The 17,958-nt window shown below is 37.5% G+C and overlaps 1 protein-coding gene and 1 long non-coding RNA gene across 6 annotated transcripts in view; one reads left to right on the top strand and one right to left on the bottom strand.

Annotated features, from left to right (window-relative positions):
• The window catches only part of LOC139797557 (uncharacterized), a 336,133-nt gene that overhangs the window by 13,704 nt on the left and 304,471 nt on the right, over positions 1 to 17,958 (top strand). The gene's annotated exons all lie outside the window — the stretch shown is intronic.
• The window catches only part of PARD3B (par-3 family cell polarity regulator beta), a 375,207-nt gene that overhangs the window by 343,426 nt on the left and 13,823 nt on the right, over positions 1 to 17,958 (bottom strand). For all 5 annotated transcript variants that reach the window (XM_071747007.1, XM_071747008.1, XM_071747010.1 and 2 more), the window contains exon 2: positions 6,222 to 6,323. In XM_071747007.1, the coding sequence (XP_071603108.1) occupies positions 6,222 to 6,323 (102 nt within the window). The remainder of the gene's footprint in view (positions 1 to 6,221; positions 6,324 to 17,958) is intronic.

Below are 17,958 nucleotides of genomic sequence, written 5' to 3'. Positions count from 1 at the left end.
AATCACTCAGTACCATGCCATTACCAATAGCAGATCCCACTGCATGCTGCTCAGCAACAGGGAGAACAGCTGGAGACCACATAATAATAATAATAAATCTTACTGCCCAAACCCACCGTGGGGATCTGCAGGCCTTGGGAAGGAAGCAGATAAAGGAGAGAAACCCTCTGCAGTGAAGGTGGCTCATTCTAATGCAAATACAGCTCCATGAAATCATACAGATTCTTTCCACAGGCCATCTAGAGTGCACACGACTTCATTGTATCAGCACCAGAGATCCAAAGAGCATTCTACACCACCTGACAAGTCATTCTCCAGGCTGATGGTGTGAAAGCTCTACCCAGATCACTCCTGATCAACCTTCCCTGCCTGCAAGCTAAAAGCCCACTCTTTGAGCAGGTAACTGAAGTCTATGAAGCAGTCTCCTCTCTCAGCTCTCTGCAAAGCACACTATCTATTTGTCCTGTAAAGATTTTGCTCCTTGGCTTACAAGGTCAGCAACACGGCTGCTCCAGGACAACCAGTACCTGACATTTAGATCTGCTGTTATTTCCTGAGCCCACACCAATTATACAGCACCAAGTTTAACAAAGTCAGAAACAAATTTCTGAAAAGCACTGCCACCAAGAAGAGAAACACATGAAGATGCACACTTCCCAGTGTAATATCTATTTAACACTCATCAGCAGAACATGATCCTGGAGCCTCCCTTCACTCTCAGCAGTGTCCCCATGCATAGCAGAGGAGGACAGGCACACAGTCCCACAGCTGAATTTGGAGCTGACCTTCTCCAGGCACAGTAAATGTTACTATAACAAATCCTTCTGAACTGTCTGTCACCAGTTTCAAATACTGTCTCACTCTTGCAATTCATTCAGCTCTACACCTATGGTCTTCCATAAAGCACAGGTGACAAGGTTAAATAAATCTGTCGTTTGTGGAATGCCAAAAAAAAAAAAAAAAAAAAAAATATATATATATATATTTAAAACATTCCTTATGTGCTACAGTACTTTGCCAAAATAAAGCAAATCTTCTCTAAAACTTGGCAATCTCAACTTGGATAAGCAGTTGTTTGCCACCTAACAGAGGCTCTCAGACTTTGTGTTAGACTTTATTAAACAAATTGCCTTCTCTGTAATATGTTCATCCAACTATCCTGTATCTATTTTTCCTGGCATGAGAGGAGCTGGAAATGAGGGAATTAACATGAAAAAAATGAATAAGGAATGTGGTTTGCACTTTTGAGAGTTCTCTATAAAGCATGATTTGAAGGGATTTAGCAGTGGTAACAAACCAGTTAAAAACAGCTCAACTTTTCACACTCATCAGCCGAGCCACTCCACAGAGTAGGCACTAACTCACACTTACTTGGCACTTTCAGCAGAATTACACTGTACTTTAGCAACAAAGCTGCCTTCTCAGCTGAAGAACTTTTGAAGTCAAACTAATGCGGGCAAATATCAGGCAGCTGGCACATAAATGGGCTACGTGCACATTTTAAGTGGCAACTTGTGTGTATTTTCCTCAAATATGTCAAATGTGCTTTTAAAAAAAAAACAAACTGCACACAATAATTGGTTTGGGTTTATTTTTAAACTTTTAGGAGGGTTATGCTTTCACAACAATAAGGTCAGCTGATTACTATACCCTTACAATATCCCATGTTCCAAAACCAAAAATTCCAAATTGTTTTTAACTTTACTGAAACGTAATTTGATTTCTACCAATACTCAAAAACTTGCTTGGGACAGAGCACAGTCACCTCTGGAAAGAAGTGGAATGTCTACACCAAACATCAGGTTCTTCACCACTGTCTTGCACAACAAGGTACGCCACAGGGGGCATTTTTAATTCCTTGTGTTGAAGTAGTCTTTGAATCCCTCACTTGAAAGCAGAGCAAAAAGTCTCTCCTTCAATCCATTTGCAATTTAAGTAGGCGAAGAGAAATAATAAATCAAGGCATTTTATAAACCACTACACAGAAGTATTTAAGAGCTCATCTTACTTTACAGCAAGACAACCCACCAAATTAATTTTCCACAACAAGATTACATTATTTCACAATTCATATCACTCCACTGGGAAGCATTTACATGCATGTGATTATATGCACTTGAGCAGGAACACACTCATATATAGAATTCCAAGTATGTCACATCAAGGAAAATCATTAAGAAGGAATAAGCATCTTCCACCAAGTTATACTTTAACAAAGAGACACTGAGCAACTTCCATCAGGACATCTGAATGTTTATTCAACCCACCACTTGTGACCAAGTGCACTTACAGTGACCTCTCTCTTTCTATCACTCTCATTGTTTAAGGAATAGAAATTCAAATAGCTTCAGTTGTCTGACCATCAATTAATTAGTGCCCAGATGACAAAACATTTTCAAATTGAAAGTGTTATGATTATACGGCTGAAATACTCCCCAAAACTAAGGGACCTAGGAATCAAATCTTCTGCCTGAAGAGTTTTTAGTAACAGTCTTCACAAAATGCCAAAACACAAATCAGACAATAAAAGGATCAATAGAAAATGAAATTAGAAAAGAACAAGTTTCAGATTTGCATCTATCTTACATAACAAGGATTTTAGCTTCAAAATCCCTCTCTCAGCATTTGAATAGGGAGTCTTATTTCAAAACTATCAGGAATCTAATTAGTGTCACAGATCCCCTGTCACAGTTAATTGTTTGGGTTTTTATTTTTAAATCTGAGAAAAGTAATGGAATACTTATCACAAATGGAAAAACCGTGGTGGCTACAGATGTTTATACAAAGATTTCCCAGTTCATTCAGAATGTTCAAACAGAAACATTACACTGGAAAAACTAGAAGTTTGTAGCCCATCTGGTAAGAGCTTTTATAACCACATTTTTTACTTTTAAAGTAGGTAGAGACGAAATAAGTAACCCTTGTAATACGTTCCAAGACAATATTTTAAGAAAAATTACATTATCCAGCACTAAGTATGTGAAAGATTCCAGTTTTTTCAGGGATAAATAGGAGGTTAATTTATGCATAAAGGCATCGTTTATGGCTCTAAAGCTATAAAAAAGAGTTTTCTTTAATAAGTTAAGCCACATTTGACCAGGTTTCTGTTCTTAAAGCTATGAATGTATCATGAAGCACTCTGCTAGACTTGAAGTTTTCAAGAAGGTTTCCAGTAATCAGAAGCATATGATTCCATTGCATACCCTGGAATGTAATACTACACTTAAAAATCAGTTATTTTAAAGATCACACTAATGAGTTCTGAACTTCCAACCTATGTGTACACAGTTTCATAATTACACAGCTTGAAACAGTCATCAAAGCCAAATGCTCCTGAAATCCAAGTCATTTTATAATCTTGAATAATGCATGACACCTCTGCAGCAAGAAATTAGAGCAACCGTCATAAAAATGCAAAGTTTCAGAATCTGTATTCTAAAAGAAACCACATTACTGAAATAAAGTGTTGCTTAGTAAATACTAATGACAGTGATATTTTTTCCCTCTCCCTCTCTTTAGATACCAGATACTAACTCCTACCAAAATATCCTTTTATATGTACATATGGTGGCTCACAGCATACCCTACTACACAAGAATAAAGCCAGATATGTTTCCATTGGCTCAAAACAGCAGAAAAACCTTTTCTTCCTGAAAAACATGAAAACATGTTTTAAAAATAGGCTGCAGCTTAATTGGCTTGCACTTCATGAACAGCAAAAACCAAACTTTCTTTTTTTTTTTTAAGCCAAGGGCCAGCAAATCCAGGTCTAGAGCTTATTTATCCATGAGAATGACTCCCCCCACACCTCTCAATGATTTTGTTTGTTTTTAAAATAAAGGTAAAGCCTAGATAAACTCAGAGGATTTTAGCAAGTATTGGCACTATCTTTTTGAACAAGTTAAAAAGCCTGTGACTCAAACTGAAGGGAAAAAACATCCTCAGAGACCATGCAGAAACATACTCTTTTCTAGTGTTTCAAGTCCACTCCACTATTTTAAGGTACTGAAAAAGATGAAGGCAATTTATTAAATTGCCTTAATACTTCCCTTTCTGGTAAGTAAAGAATATGTATGCTGGGACTGCCTTGAAATCAGTTACATGGAGATTTCTATGCACAGTAGTGGTTTTCCTTTCTATCTTAATCATCCAGAACTACCCAAGACTATTAAAGTAAACAAACACTGTCAGCAGTAACAATTTCATATACAAATGCCTTTGATTATATGAAATTACAGCTGAAACCTATTACAAATTATTTATACGAGGAAGAAACAGAATATTCCAAATCTAACAAATAAGAACACTGTATCATGCCTTTGGAGGTTGTAATCATGTTTTTCAGAATAAATGTAAAACCCATTTTAATTTTCTCCAATTTAGGGTTTGAAAGAAGAATGAATCATTAGGTATTCTTTTTGTTAACCAAATTTTAAGATTTCTGCACATCTGTACAATCTCATTACTGAAACCACAAACTAAGAATGCAAAACCAAAAGTAGTAGGAAAAAGTCATAAATATCTACATGAATTCACAGAATCACAGAATCCTTGAGGCTGGAAAAGACCTCCAAGATCATCAGTTCCAGCCTGTGACCTAACACCACCACATCAGCTGGACCATGGCACTGTGTGCCACATCCAGCCTTCCCTTAAACACCTCCAGGGATGGTGACTCCACCACTTCCCTGGGCAGTCCATTCCAGTTCCTGATCACCCTCTCCATGAGGAAGTGCTCTCTGATATCCAACCTAAACCTCCCCTGGCACAGCTTCAGGCCATCACCTCTTGTTCTGTCACTCACTGCCTGGGAGAGCCCGACCCCCACCTGACTACACCCTCCCTTCAGGTCCTTGTAGAGAGGGATAAGGTCCCCTAAGAGTCTCCTCCAGGCTAAACAGCCCCAGCTCCCTCAGCCTCTCCTGATCAGACTTTCCCCCTGCTCCCTTCCGCAGCCTCGTTGCCTCCTCTGGACCCGCTCCAGCACCTCCATGTCCTTCTGGAACCGTTCACAGAACCCGAGCTGAGGCCTCACCAGTGCTGAGTACAAGGGCAGAATTACACCCCTTGTCCTGCTGGCCACACTGTTCCTGATACAGGCCAGGATGCCACTGGCCCTCTGGGCCACCTGGGCACACTGCTGGCTCATGTTCAACTGGTTGTCACCCAGTGCTCCCAGGTCCCTCTCTGCTGGGCTGCTCTGCAGCCACTCTTCCCCCAGTCTATAAATATGGACAAGTAATATGTTTGAAAAAATTAATATATACCAAAGCTCCATTGTTTCTAAGAATTACCAAACAAAGCACCATAAAATGACACTGAAGTATGCCTTAGACAATTTTTTAAGGCACTGAGAAACAGCATTCCATTAATCATAAACAAAACATTGCACTTTGTATTAAGTCACCCAACAATCAACATACAAAAATAGCATTTGTTTGTAATATCAAAAATTAGTTTTGAAGTCAGCAAGCATATGGCACTGTAAATAGACAAAACTATTTGTTTGGTTTTATGAAGACAAAAAGAAAGATAAAAGTCAAAGTATTATAACTTGTACTCTTTCTCTATGCTGAAATAAGTTATCAATCATTTTCCCAAACATAAATTTCCTGGTAATTACAAACACATTAGGAGGCTTCTTTGCAGCTACCACTTCTATACATAGAAGGGACAATTGTCTTGTTTGAATTTATAAATTTGATTTGTACCTTTCAAAATTAACGATTGCCCCGCTTAGACCTTCAGTAAAAAATTACAGGAACTCCTCCTGAAATTTAACACTGTTCTTGTCATTGCAAGATTTGTCTGTTGACTTTGTCATACATATTCAACAATGACATTTGAATGATTCTCAAAAACGTAATTCTAAGCTAAGGAAGATTATAAAAGATATTTTAAGTGGCATTAAAAAAAGATATCTTACAAAACTCACAATTCTTCACTACTTTTTTTTTCATACAGCAATAAAAAGAAACACAAAAGTTCTTGAAATATATGTCCTAAGTCAACTGCTTGGCTCTTCTGGTGATCTTTATGCTTTTTTCCCCCACCCCCTCTAGTTCTACTCCAGGACCAGCAAGCTATAGCACCTATGGTTAGATAGATGTGTTGCATTTAAGAATATTTAACACCTACTTCATCTGCCAGCTGTCCAGAAATGAGAATGTACCATTAATTATTTGAAAAGATACAGCAAAAAGAAAAAGTAGTAGCTCTACCTTATCTTTGTCTTCCACAACATCTGCCAGCACATCATCTGGGTCCAGGATTCCTCCATCTGTATACTCCAGGTGGTGAATATTTACCCAGGAAGATGGATCCTGTAAGACAGGCACAAGTCTTTTTAACCTAACCTTGCATGATTTTAGTGCCACTAGACAAAGCAGCTTTGTATCCCATGTTATTCCCACTCATCTCCCTCTTCAATAGTGAATTAGGAGCTTGAAACCACTATCTGAAATGGAAACAAAGAGAATGAAAACTACAGACACATAACAAGACACTACCTATAGAAAAATATTTAAAAGATCTTAAGAATGTACCTTATCAGATTTCAGTTACACAGCTAATATAAATACGAGAAATTAAACTTTATTTTTACCAAGCTGGAATACTTGGGTTATTATCAAACACAAATGGATGGACAATGGATGGACAGGCACCAATCCTGACAGTTTGGGAGGAGAGTTGTATACAAATATATATCTATATATACACACACACACACACACACACACACACACATATATATATATATATATAACACTCATCATTCCTTTCTCTGAGTAGGCAGTCCAGCTCTTGTGGCAAAAAAATCCCTGTAATAAATCCCAGTTTGTTTTCACTAATAAATGCTCTCAAATTCCAGTATAACATTGTATACCATATAAACAGGGATCATGCCAGTTTTCAAAGACTACTGCTTTCCTCAGATATTATTAAGTACTGCACTCCAAAAACTGGGAGCTTAGCCATTGTTCCACTGACCCTGAAGCCAAAAGATTCAGAGCACACAGCTCAACAGCAAGTTTTCCTTGACATGAAATACAAACCAGGGAGCAGACACACAGTCTGTAACCACTTCCTCCAAACTGCAACAGCTTCCTGAGTACACGTAACTCACGAGGGGGACAGGCTAACTGGTAGTAATGCTTGAACTGCCTTAGTTAACATTTGAACATTTACCCCACTTAGATCAGATATCACAGTTTAAGAGGCACGTGGCAGCTCACCAAGTCATAGCAACATGTTTGAACACTACTTGGCATCAGCACTGAGAGATGTTCAATTGCTACACCTTCTGCTGCACCATGAAGAAAGGAAACGTGCTTAGATAAGATTACAAAGTAGTTGAGTCTTCCATAAAATACTCTGGGACTGGCCAGAAGATGACAAGATTGAGGGTCAAGAAACTGGCATGCACACACATAACTTTGGGAAAAGTCACAAATGGACAGAGAAAGAAGAGCACTGCTGATGTGCAATACACACTCTCAATGATTCCATTTATACTTCACCTATATCTCCAATCCATTCTTCCTTGCCAAGTCTAAATCATCACAGTAGTCAAACCAAAGCACAACAGACACACTCCATGGACCAGAAAGCTCCTTAGCTCTAGTTTAGCCACTCCTCATGTAATGAAGTCCCTGAAAAGTAGTGATATTTCATTCCATATTCATTTATCAATATTCTAGAAATTTGGCCATCAAGTGATGCAGACAGCAGATAAACCAGGGTAATTCCACCATAGGTACAGATGTGGATCAATTGGATTGAGCCTCTTTATTACTGTCTCATCAATAGGCAGCAGTCAAAAAAGGAACTGAAAAACCTCAACAACTCTACCTAGCTTCCATAGTTTAGATATAGTTTTTCTGAGGAAGGGAATAAAAAAAACCAAAAAACCCCAAAACAAAATGAAAAAACACCAGAAAAACAAAACAAAACCCAACCAACCAGCCAACCAAAAAAATAAAAAGAAAGAAAAGAAGGAACAGGTATTGACAGGTTTGGGCTAGGATAAAGTTTTCTTCGTATTAGTTTGCATGGTGCTATATTTTGGATTTGTGACTCTAAGAGTGCTGATAACACAGACATTTTGGCTGTTGCTGAACAGTGCTCAACACAGCAAAGTCTTCTCCCTTTCCCACACTGTACAACTCCAGTGGGCAAGCTGGGAGTACAAGAAGCAGCTGGGACACAGCTGGGGCAGGTGACTTCTGACTGCCCCAAGGGATGCTCCATACTGTATGACACTGTGCTCAGTAATAAAAGCTGGAGGGATGGAGAAGGCAGGGGTGTAGGACAGAGTTGTGAACACAGCTTTCCCTTTACCCGCTGAACTGTCTTCACCTCAGCCCTGGATTTTCTCAGTTGTATCAATGAGAGTCTCCTTCCAAGCACTGGGTGAGGAGTGAGCAAGCAGCTGTGTGAGGCTTAACTGCCTTAGGTTAAACTTTTAGCCCCTTTGCACTCATTTGAGGATTAAGTATATTAAGCTCAAGAGACTTTAATTAGACAAGAGTCTCTTTAATTAGTCAAGAGACTATATTAAGCTTAAGACAGTCACCCAATTAAGCACACAAAATCGTCTCTATTTGTAACACATATTTAATCTTTAATTTATCTCCAATAACTATTAGAGATAAATTGTCAGATGCCATTTAACATTGAAACCAATCCTTTGTGAAACAGCAAATGTCTGATCATTCTAGGGATCAGCTACTTAGTACTACAAAATTGAAGAAAATCATTTAACAGGCTTTTGTCTCTGCAAAGTGATAAAGCGTAGACAACTATTACACCTCACAGCTATATTCTAAAGCATATGATTTAAGTATCTTTACCACAAACACAAAATTAAGATTAAAAGGCAGAGAGGAAATGTACCTGTATGCAACAGGCAAGCACACGAACTTCAATGAAACAATTTACATGATGCAGAAACCTCCTGAAGGAGTGTTGCTTGATCCTACCAGTGAACTTACAAAATATGAGTCTCTCAAACTGGAATGCATCAAGTAGCTCCAAATGTTCATCCTGAACCTTCTGACTAATACAATCAGAACAGGTCTTCCCAGCAAGAAACACTAAAACAGAATTTTGAAAACTACTCCTCTTTATTAGACAAACTTCTGTGGCTAACATTTTTTCTGAAGATATATTAAAATTTATCCTATGTATAATTCTGCTTAATGGTCCTATAGGCAGAAGAAAGCTGATGCAAAAAAAAAAAAAATTAACAGCTGATTGGAATATTTGTTTTCAATGTTCTTTTCTATTTGAAATTCAGTGGCTGCATCAACCCAGATGTGTCACTGAAAAGGAAACAAAGGGAAAAAAGCAATGTAGAGGCTCTATTGTTACAATAGAATGTACCCAGTTGGCAGGAAACAAGCTCAAGACTCAGAGCTGCCCAAACTACACTAAGTTTTACAAATTCCCAACCTTTCTTTTACTTCCAGCCACAACAAATACAATAATTTAATGGTTCTGTTAGCAGCCATACCAAGAGGAAGTCTCTTAAGCAGTCTGAAAGAACAGAAGCTGCCGTTCCTCATCAATCTTTTAGAGCAAGTGTGGCCAGTGTTAGATTCTTTAAAAGAAAGGAATAACAATTTACACTGAAATACAAAAACCAAAACAGAACAGGATTCACATCATTTCTTTAGCAGAAAAATACTTCTGAACAGTTTAGATACTGCTCCCACACACACTGACTCAGGTACACCCCTGTGAAGCCACTAAGACCTTATAATTTCAAGGATTCCCCAACTACAGTAACCAACAGAGACTACAAAAAAAACTGAACACTCACTGTTTCAGAAATAAAAATGTGAAACCAGCTTCTATTACCTTAACTGGAACTTCATCTCTGAAAATTAAAAAAAAAAAAAAAAAAAAAATAGCAGAGAGAGAAATGCCTTTTATAGACTTGTTTGATTAAATAAATCGACTTCTAGATAGTTTAAGTGGTGGAAATTCCCTCTGTACAGTCACAGGAAAAAAACAGCAGTTCATCTCACCAGAAAAATTACTCACCCATTCCAAAGAGATTTCAAAGTCAGAGAACATTTTCTGTTCTTTGGATGAACTCCAAAAACTTTCCCGCACAGGATACAAAGTGTCTATGTAAAAAAATCCTAAACTTTATGTAGCAATTTCTACTCCCACCAAGAGACCGGACAGCTTCAATAAATAGAACACCAATATCTTAGCTAACTTGCCATATAAAATAAGCCATTTATGTACCAGCAGATTTTAGAGTTGAATATATGAAGTCCCAAATAGCATTTCATCCTTATGATGAGTAGGGGATGGACAGGACAAATGAATGTGCATCCCTACCCAAGCAGACACACGTACTCACATTTTACACATTATTTAATGCTCAGGAGTAGATTAGGTCTGACAAATAACTGTTGTACATCCAAGACAGCACAATCATTTGAGGAACTGAACCTTAGAAAGGGGTGGTCTTAAGTTTATGTTTTAGTATGATGCAGCAAACAAAAAGAATCAAGAACCCTTCAGGTTTCCATAGCTTCCAGAATCCGTAGGCAGGAAGCTGCATTTCCAAAGTAACAGCATAACTGGATTGAGTACATCACTGGGGTTGGAAAACGAACGGTTTTTCTGTTCTACGGTATCTTCTGAAAGGTAACAGTAACACTACCAATAGAGGTAATAGGTTGTTGCAAGGTTAGACATGTGACGGGTTGATACAAGTTTGCTGCAATGAAATAACACTTCCCACCTCCTGAAAGCAGAAAATGCTGCAACTTTAAAATCTTAACAATACAGAGTAAGATTACACTTACCCCATTTTTGCTCAGGGAAGGGACTGATTAAGAAAATATCTTCTGATAAGACACTTGCTGAGAAAACAACCAAATATAAAGTAAAAATGTGTAAGAACCGTTCTAAAAGTACTTGTTCTGAAAAGCAGGAGTCTCTTGTAAAAATAAAATGCTAATGGCAGCCTAGAAGCTCCGGGTGGCATTCATGCATGGTTATCATTTCTCTGTGCTCCTGAATGCTCTCTTGGCAGCAGAGTCATTTAGGAGCAAACACACCTACAGGTTTTCCTCAAAACAGTTCCCCAAAAATCTGCCTGAGTGGGGGGAAGTTCTAGTAGAATACAGTGCAGCCCATAGCCCTTTTGCAGAACTTTAGCCAAGGTATACAACAGAAATATCTAAATAAGTGAAGAAAAAGTATGAATAAGTCACCTGGTATGATACCTATCAGCACTTCCCAATTGAACATTGAGAAGTTACTCTACAGTGCACTTTACTTTAGGGCTGCAAATCATGTTTAACACCAAGCCACTTAAACACTTAAAAGCTATTTATCATAATTTCCTTTATGTGTGGAAGAACACTTTAGAAATTACTAATCAAATATTTACAAATTTTAAATTAAGGCCAGGTCACATGAATGCTCAAGTGGGATGTAGCCAGAGAACAGACAGTTTTATAAAATGGTTTTGACATTCATGCTGTCAGAATCTTAACTTCCATGTTGCCACCTAATGGAATACCTTCATTGTTCAAATAGTCTAAAATAGGTTCAAGTCCTTCTATGCATTTATTTTCAAATAAAAATACATTCAAGTGAAAGCCCAATCAGTCCTTACATAAAGACACACCAAGTTATTGTTAGGTTTTTTTATATACAGATACACATCTTTAATGTATCAAAAACTTGGGAGCACCATCTTAATTCCTTTTGTTCCAAACTCAAACAGGAAAATGTTGGCCTACTTTTCTGAGAACTACAGCAACATACTTCATAAATGCTGCAGTTCATACAGCATATTTCAGACTGTTACTGAGCAAGACAATCCTAACAAGTTTAATTACTTTCAGCTGGTCCACCGATAAAAAAAACAACCACAACCAAACACAAAAACCAACAAACAACTTAATGAACTTAATGATTGCACAATTAATTATTGTTTGGTGTAGTTCTTTGTTCTGCTGTGCAGAATGCATAAAACTAATTGCAACCTCCATCCTGGAATTTTTAATTTAAATATGGTAAAGATCGTATGCACTGAGAAATTCAGAAGTAGGAATGACTTAAAGCTCCTCGCCCAAGTACTTCTCAGCCTGGCATTTTAGAAGCACCTCCACATTATTGCTTCACCAGAGCAAACAGAGTTCAATGAAATACAACATGAAAAAGGATGCAGTTGAAGAAACTGAAATCACATATGCCTGGTCTACCCCCACAGCAACAATAAAAATGCTAAGACATAAGTTAGGGGGAAAAACTGGTTGTTTTCTGTCATATAGACAGCATAAAAATAAGATCTAAAAACAACATAATCACAACATATTTCCTGACGAAGGGGATATTTTAGGTTAAGATCCATAAGATATATGCTACCATTTAATTATTTTTAGATTGCATATTGCAATGTGTTCTGTTACCTTCCCGTATATAAGTACTTAATGATTTCTGAAAGCACTCTAAGGCTACATGATGTATCACTACCCACAGCCAAATAGCACTAAAAATTATTTACTCTCACAACACAGCTTGCGGAGTGAAGTACAGAAAGGGAGTTGGAGAGGAACACATGGATGAAATTGGTCACAGACTCAAACTTCCCTCTAAATTCTTTTCAAAATTCACTGCTAAATTAGAACAGCCTCTATCACTTTTATTAACTTACCACAACCACCTCCAAAAAAGCATGGAGTAGTACTTCCAGTCAGAATGCATTTCAACTGAGCAACTGAGCTCTGTCATCATCAGCTGTAGTGGAAGTGAGGCTCTGTTTTATGGGACTAGGAATATTGAGTTCTCAAAATCAAGAGCTGATCAGGAAGCAAATGCATTCTGCACATTATCCCTGCTGGTTCTTAAATATTCGTCAGACACACAGATTTCCCAAGAATGAGCTAGGGATGAATGGTTAGATCTCAGTAACAAAAACAAGGTCCATACACTTCGACATCCTTATACAACTGAAGAGTAAAGCTTAGTAAAAACGCTGGCACATCCCATCTTCCCTGAAGGCAAAAAAACTACATTCACAGACGTGTAGACAGTTAATGGAGTAGAACTGCACCGTTTGTACAGTGCAAAGATGGCATTTGTATGGAATAAAAGCAAACTCAAGAAGCTTGTCTAAATCAAAGATCAACAGCAACAGATTAAGTCTCTTCCAGACATTTACTGAACTCTGCAGACCCTGGTACTGACCAGTTTCAGACAAGCCTCCCTATAATGAAGGAATACTTATTAGAAATTAGGTCTTCTTTTCACAAGCTTCCAAAACCAGAGAAAAAAACCCAACATTCAGGTTTCACTGCTCAAGAAACTTCCAGAGTTTAGTTTGCATCACAGTACAACAGAGTGAATTACAAACCCACATTTCTAGGTTTTACTGTTGAAAACAAATTCTTCCCTGGAATTACTTAGATTGTCTTTATAGCTCTATAGTTTGACTGCACAAAACCAAACAAAACATTTTTAAGCATTTAAGACTTTTAACAGTAAATTTAGCAGGGCTGACTAACAAGCTTTCAGTCTCACTACCAGAACTTAACGTCACCTCCCTTTCCATCTGTCAGCTCTTTGGCGTGTCAGCTTCCTACTAGGAAAGCATCTGGCAAAGAACAGACCCAACTCACAGCTGAAACTCTCCCAACTCAGCAAGAGCTGCTCTCTCAGGCTTTTCTGTCTGCAAGAAGAGGTCCAATAAACAAGCTACTCGAGTAAATGCTTTTGAAATGATAGGCTGTACCACATTACTGCAACACATTTAAATACAAAGCTAAAATAATCACAAAGACCACGCACATTTCATCAGAGCAAGATAAGACACTACTGCCTGCTCTGCGTGCCTCTAAAAACGGTTTTGCCCAATAGTAACTGAAGCAATCTTAGATGGGTTACTTCAAGAAAATTAAAATACTAGATTACAATGTAACTATTGAGCATGGTATCATCCTGTCACACTAGCAGCCAACTCCTACATAAAATTTCTTAGTAAGCCTCTCTTAAGTCAATGTACTGAGCTGTTTCCAAGTTGACATCAGCCTCTCAAAACAAAACCAAACAAAATTAACTGCATGCATGTGGAACATAAAGGAAATAATGTAACCCAAGAATCCTTAGATCAGTAAATTTTTTTAAAAAAAATTAAAACGAGGACTGAAAATACTTAAACCACAACAACCTGAACTTCTCAGAAGATGAAAATACTTTTTAACATGGGTGTTCGAGAAAGACACACTTCATCTGTTTACACCTGGGCTTTGTTAGCTTATGTGTCCTGTTTCAATAGAGGAATTACAATGAAGTAAAGCCAGTCTTAATAATACAACCATGATGCTTTGTTTCTGGACAAATCACAGATTTTGATTTTCAGAGAGGTTAAAAAGTTTTCTTCACACAGAAAGACAGCACAGAAGTTTTATTCCTCCTAATGATAATAATTTTGACATTCAAGTACGAACTGAACCAAGGATATTTTTCCCAAAACATACAATTTGCCATAGCATTTACAAGATCTGCTTCTAGACTACAGCAGAGGAAACTGTTCCATCTAAACAAGCAATTTAAAAACTAAGAAAAAAAAAAAATATATCATTTTATGTGTTTTCCCAGACAAACACTAAATTTTCATTTACATGCATTCACTTTATCTTTCAAAATCAGTTGAGAAAATTAATTTTTCACCTCTTTTCAGCATGACTGGATTAGCCACCAGAGCTCTAAGGTGAAGAGGCTTGCTACAAGCAACCTAACATACAGATTACATACATGCCACTATCACACCCATTTCCTTTTTTAAAAATGTCTCAGTTCTTATTTTAAGATAATGATCCTTCTCTGAGCTCCTGGAAGAAAAATACAGAAAAAGTTCTTCAGATAGGTTACAAAGCATGGCAAAGGGAGCACTGTGAGCAGGTTCCCCCACATAAGTCAGTTTGACACCTGCACACTGAGGCCACAGCAGAACAGTGACAGTGAATCTCTTCTGTACCTCAGAGGCAGAGTTCACAAAGAGGAATTAGAATACTTCTTGTTCTTTAGCCATCTTTAAACGATTATGCCTTGAGAAATTAATAGGAGTATGTAGAAAGTCTTTTTATTTTTCACAAGGCAGGGAAGGGAGATACTCATCTCACCTAGTGAACTCCACTGTTGCTGGAGACAAGAAAGAAAAGACAAGTTGGTTTGTCCTGGCAGTTGAATACACGGGGCAAAAAAAAAAAAAAAAAAAAAAAAAAAAATACCCATCTTTCATATTAGGTCTGAGAAGAAAAACTGCAGAGATATCCCTAGCACAGAAATCCCAACAGTCCAGAAGTCAGAGCACAGATATGCAAATCCAGAATGATCAAGAACATTTAAATGACACTCAGATCCAGTTTGTAGCACTGGAAATTTTAAAAAATAAGAGCATTCTGATTTTATACCGAATCTGAATGAGTGCCTCTCTCTGAACAGAGCCCACTACTGGAATATTATACAAATAAAACATGATGTAGAGAATACATCAGCAGAAGGATTGTGTAGCCCATCTTTACATTACAATCCAACATGTGACATTTCAGAACATTTCAATGAAGAACAAGTATGCAAAGCCAGAACAGACAAAGGCAGATGGAGATAAGTATTTAGACAAGAAAGCCCATACACTGCAGCTGTAACAACTAAAAAAATCCTCCCCTTAAAGTCTCAGTTGAAACTGGAGTGCACTGCATGCCAGGGTACGAATCAAAGATAACTATATAAATGCAAGTATAAGCTGATATTAGTTATAATATATTATATTATTTATAATATTAGTTTATATTTAGTTATAAACTAAAGAGAGCCTTTAGTTTATCAAGCCCATTGGACTAGATAGTCTAGACAATATAGAAACAGAAAGGACTCACCTCTATGTAAGTAAATGCAACAGCTCCAGAAAAAAAACCTTTCATACCCCAAGTTATCTGCCAAATATTAGCTGCAATGTTCAGAGTAACATTGTTATGCTAATAAGAAAACTCCTACAGAGCTACAGGAACCTGGCAAATAATTAGCATTGAGTCTGGCTTTTTGTTTGATATCTGAAGGTAGCACTGAGGGGGTGAAGGATCACAGTTACTATTTGTTAAAATACAAATTAAAAGTGAACACACGGAACTATATAAAGCAAGCCCTTCAAATTGCCACCCATTTTCCATACAGAAATAAAAAAAAGAATTTTAAAAAAAGCCACTTAAGAAAGTAAGAAAGGCACATGTACAAGACATCCCAACTCAGAAACAAAGTCCCAGTTAAGTGACAAAACAAAAACATTGTTACTTTACCAGCTAAACCCGAAGATACCTTAAATTCAAACCATTCAGCACAGCCACAGATAACAAAAATAAAGGCTGACTGTACATTCACACAACTCAGTAACAGACTCTGCACTGAAGAATACAAAAATCAAAAAATGAAAAATGGCTCAGCATCCATCAATTTAGATCAGCCACCACTTCAGTCCTTAATACAGAAAATATCTAAAATTATTTTATTACAAGTGTTTGGGCCTTTCCTCGATAGAGTGATTTGCAGCTATCACAGGAGTGGTACAGGGAGTTTCAAGTGTGACTAAAGACTCCTAGCTTCCACAAAACAGAATACAAATGCCTGTAAGGCAACACACCAGGTATGCTAAAAACCTGTAGAACTTTATAACATAAAGTTCTGACGTGAACATTTAGATAATGTTCATGTAACAAAAAAAGTAAGTAAAATTATAGAAGTATTTCCTCAATTCCACATAGAAAGCCATTTTGCTTTGGAAGAAAAAATATCTGCTCTCTCAATCATACCAAAGAATTTTTCATTTCTCAGAAAACAGTAGGACTTTGTGCTGTAGTGCCACCCTATTTCTAGCACATCTTAATCACAGAACAGAGGTTGAGGTAGAGTTTCACCAGAAGGCTGCCAGACTTACACAGTCAGTAAGGACAGACAGACCCTAGACCATCACTGTCTACTCACACTTCAAGGCTGGTGCCTTGCTCAGTTCTCTCCACACTCAGAGGCAATCTAATAGCACTTACAGTTCATTACTTTCTTTTGGGACATGGCAAGCTTGGATTTTTGGGTTTTTTTCTCTCACTCAGAAGACAAAGGAAATACATGACCTTTCACAGTACAGTTGGTGAGAGCACTCCAAAATAGAGGCATTACAGACAATTGTAGACCCCATTGCTCTAAAGATGATGAAGCAGTCACAGTAGTTTTAAATACTCACAGCACTAAAAGTATTTCAAGATGTAAGTTGAATCCCTTTGAGGCAGAAGTTCATTACAAGAGAAAGAAAAAGAAAAAAGTAGAAGAAAGGAAAAACAGAAGAACGTCAGGGGACACAGTAAATCAACTAGGAATCAGGTGTGTAGGTAGAAAAATGAATTATTTTCAGCTGTACCTGTGTTGGAGCAAGGTCCATCATTACATCTGGCCATTATGTGACATTTTGTTCTCCTGTAAAATGATAAATAAAGTAGCCTCTTCCCCTCTTTGCTTCTCAGTAACAGAAATGACTGGGTCAAAAATGTTCTGAAGGCACAACCAACAGGCAAGAAGCCCAGCCTAACTCCATAGAGATAACCAGCCTTACTGGTTCTGGCTGTTTGAAAGAAAATGAGCAGGAAGTTTGAAAAGTAATAAAAATATTTACCAGTACAATATTAGACAGTGGGAATTATTATATAAACTCTTTTACATTTTGTGTTACTTATTTGACTTCTGAGATACAACAAATACACCAGGTGAATAGCCCAAACAGCCTCTGATGACACTGGCAGCCACATAATGGAATGGATGAAACTCAAACAAACCCAGTTCTCTCACTCCTCAGATCAACTTCCACTTTCACCTGACTGAAAATACAGAATGAGGCAGAATTAACATATCATCAAAGCTTTATGCCACATAGAATCATGG

Source organism: Heliangelus exortis, chromosome 6, assembly GCF_036169615.1.
Source record: "Heliangelus exortis chromosome 6, bHelExo1.hap1, whole genome shotgun sequence".
Taxonomy (NCBI): domain Eukaryota; kingdom Metazoa; phylum Chordata; class Aves; order Apodiformes; family Trochilidae; genus Heliangelus; species Heliangelus exortis.
Note: the sequence above shows the minus strand (reverse complement) of the source record. Positions and strands in the feature narration are given on the sequence as shown.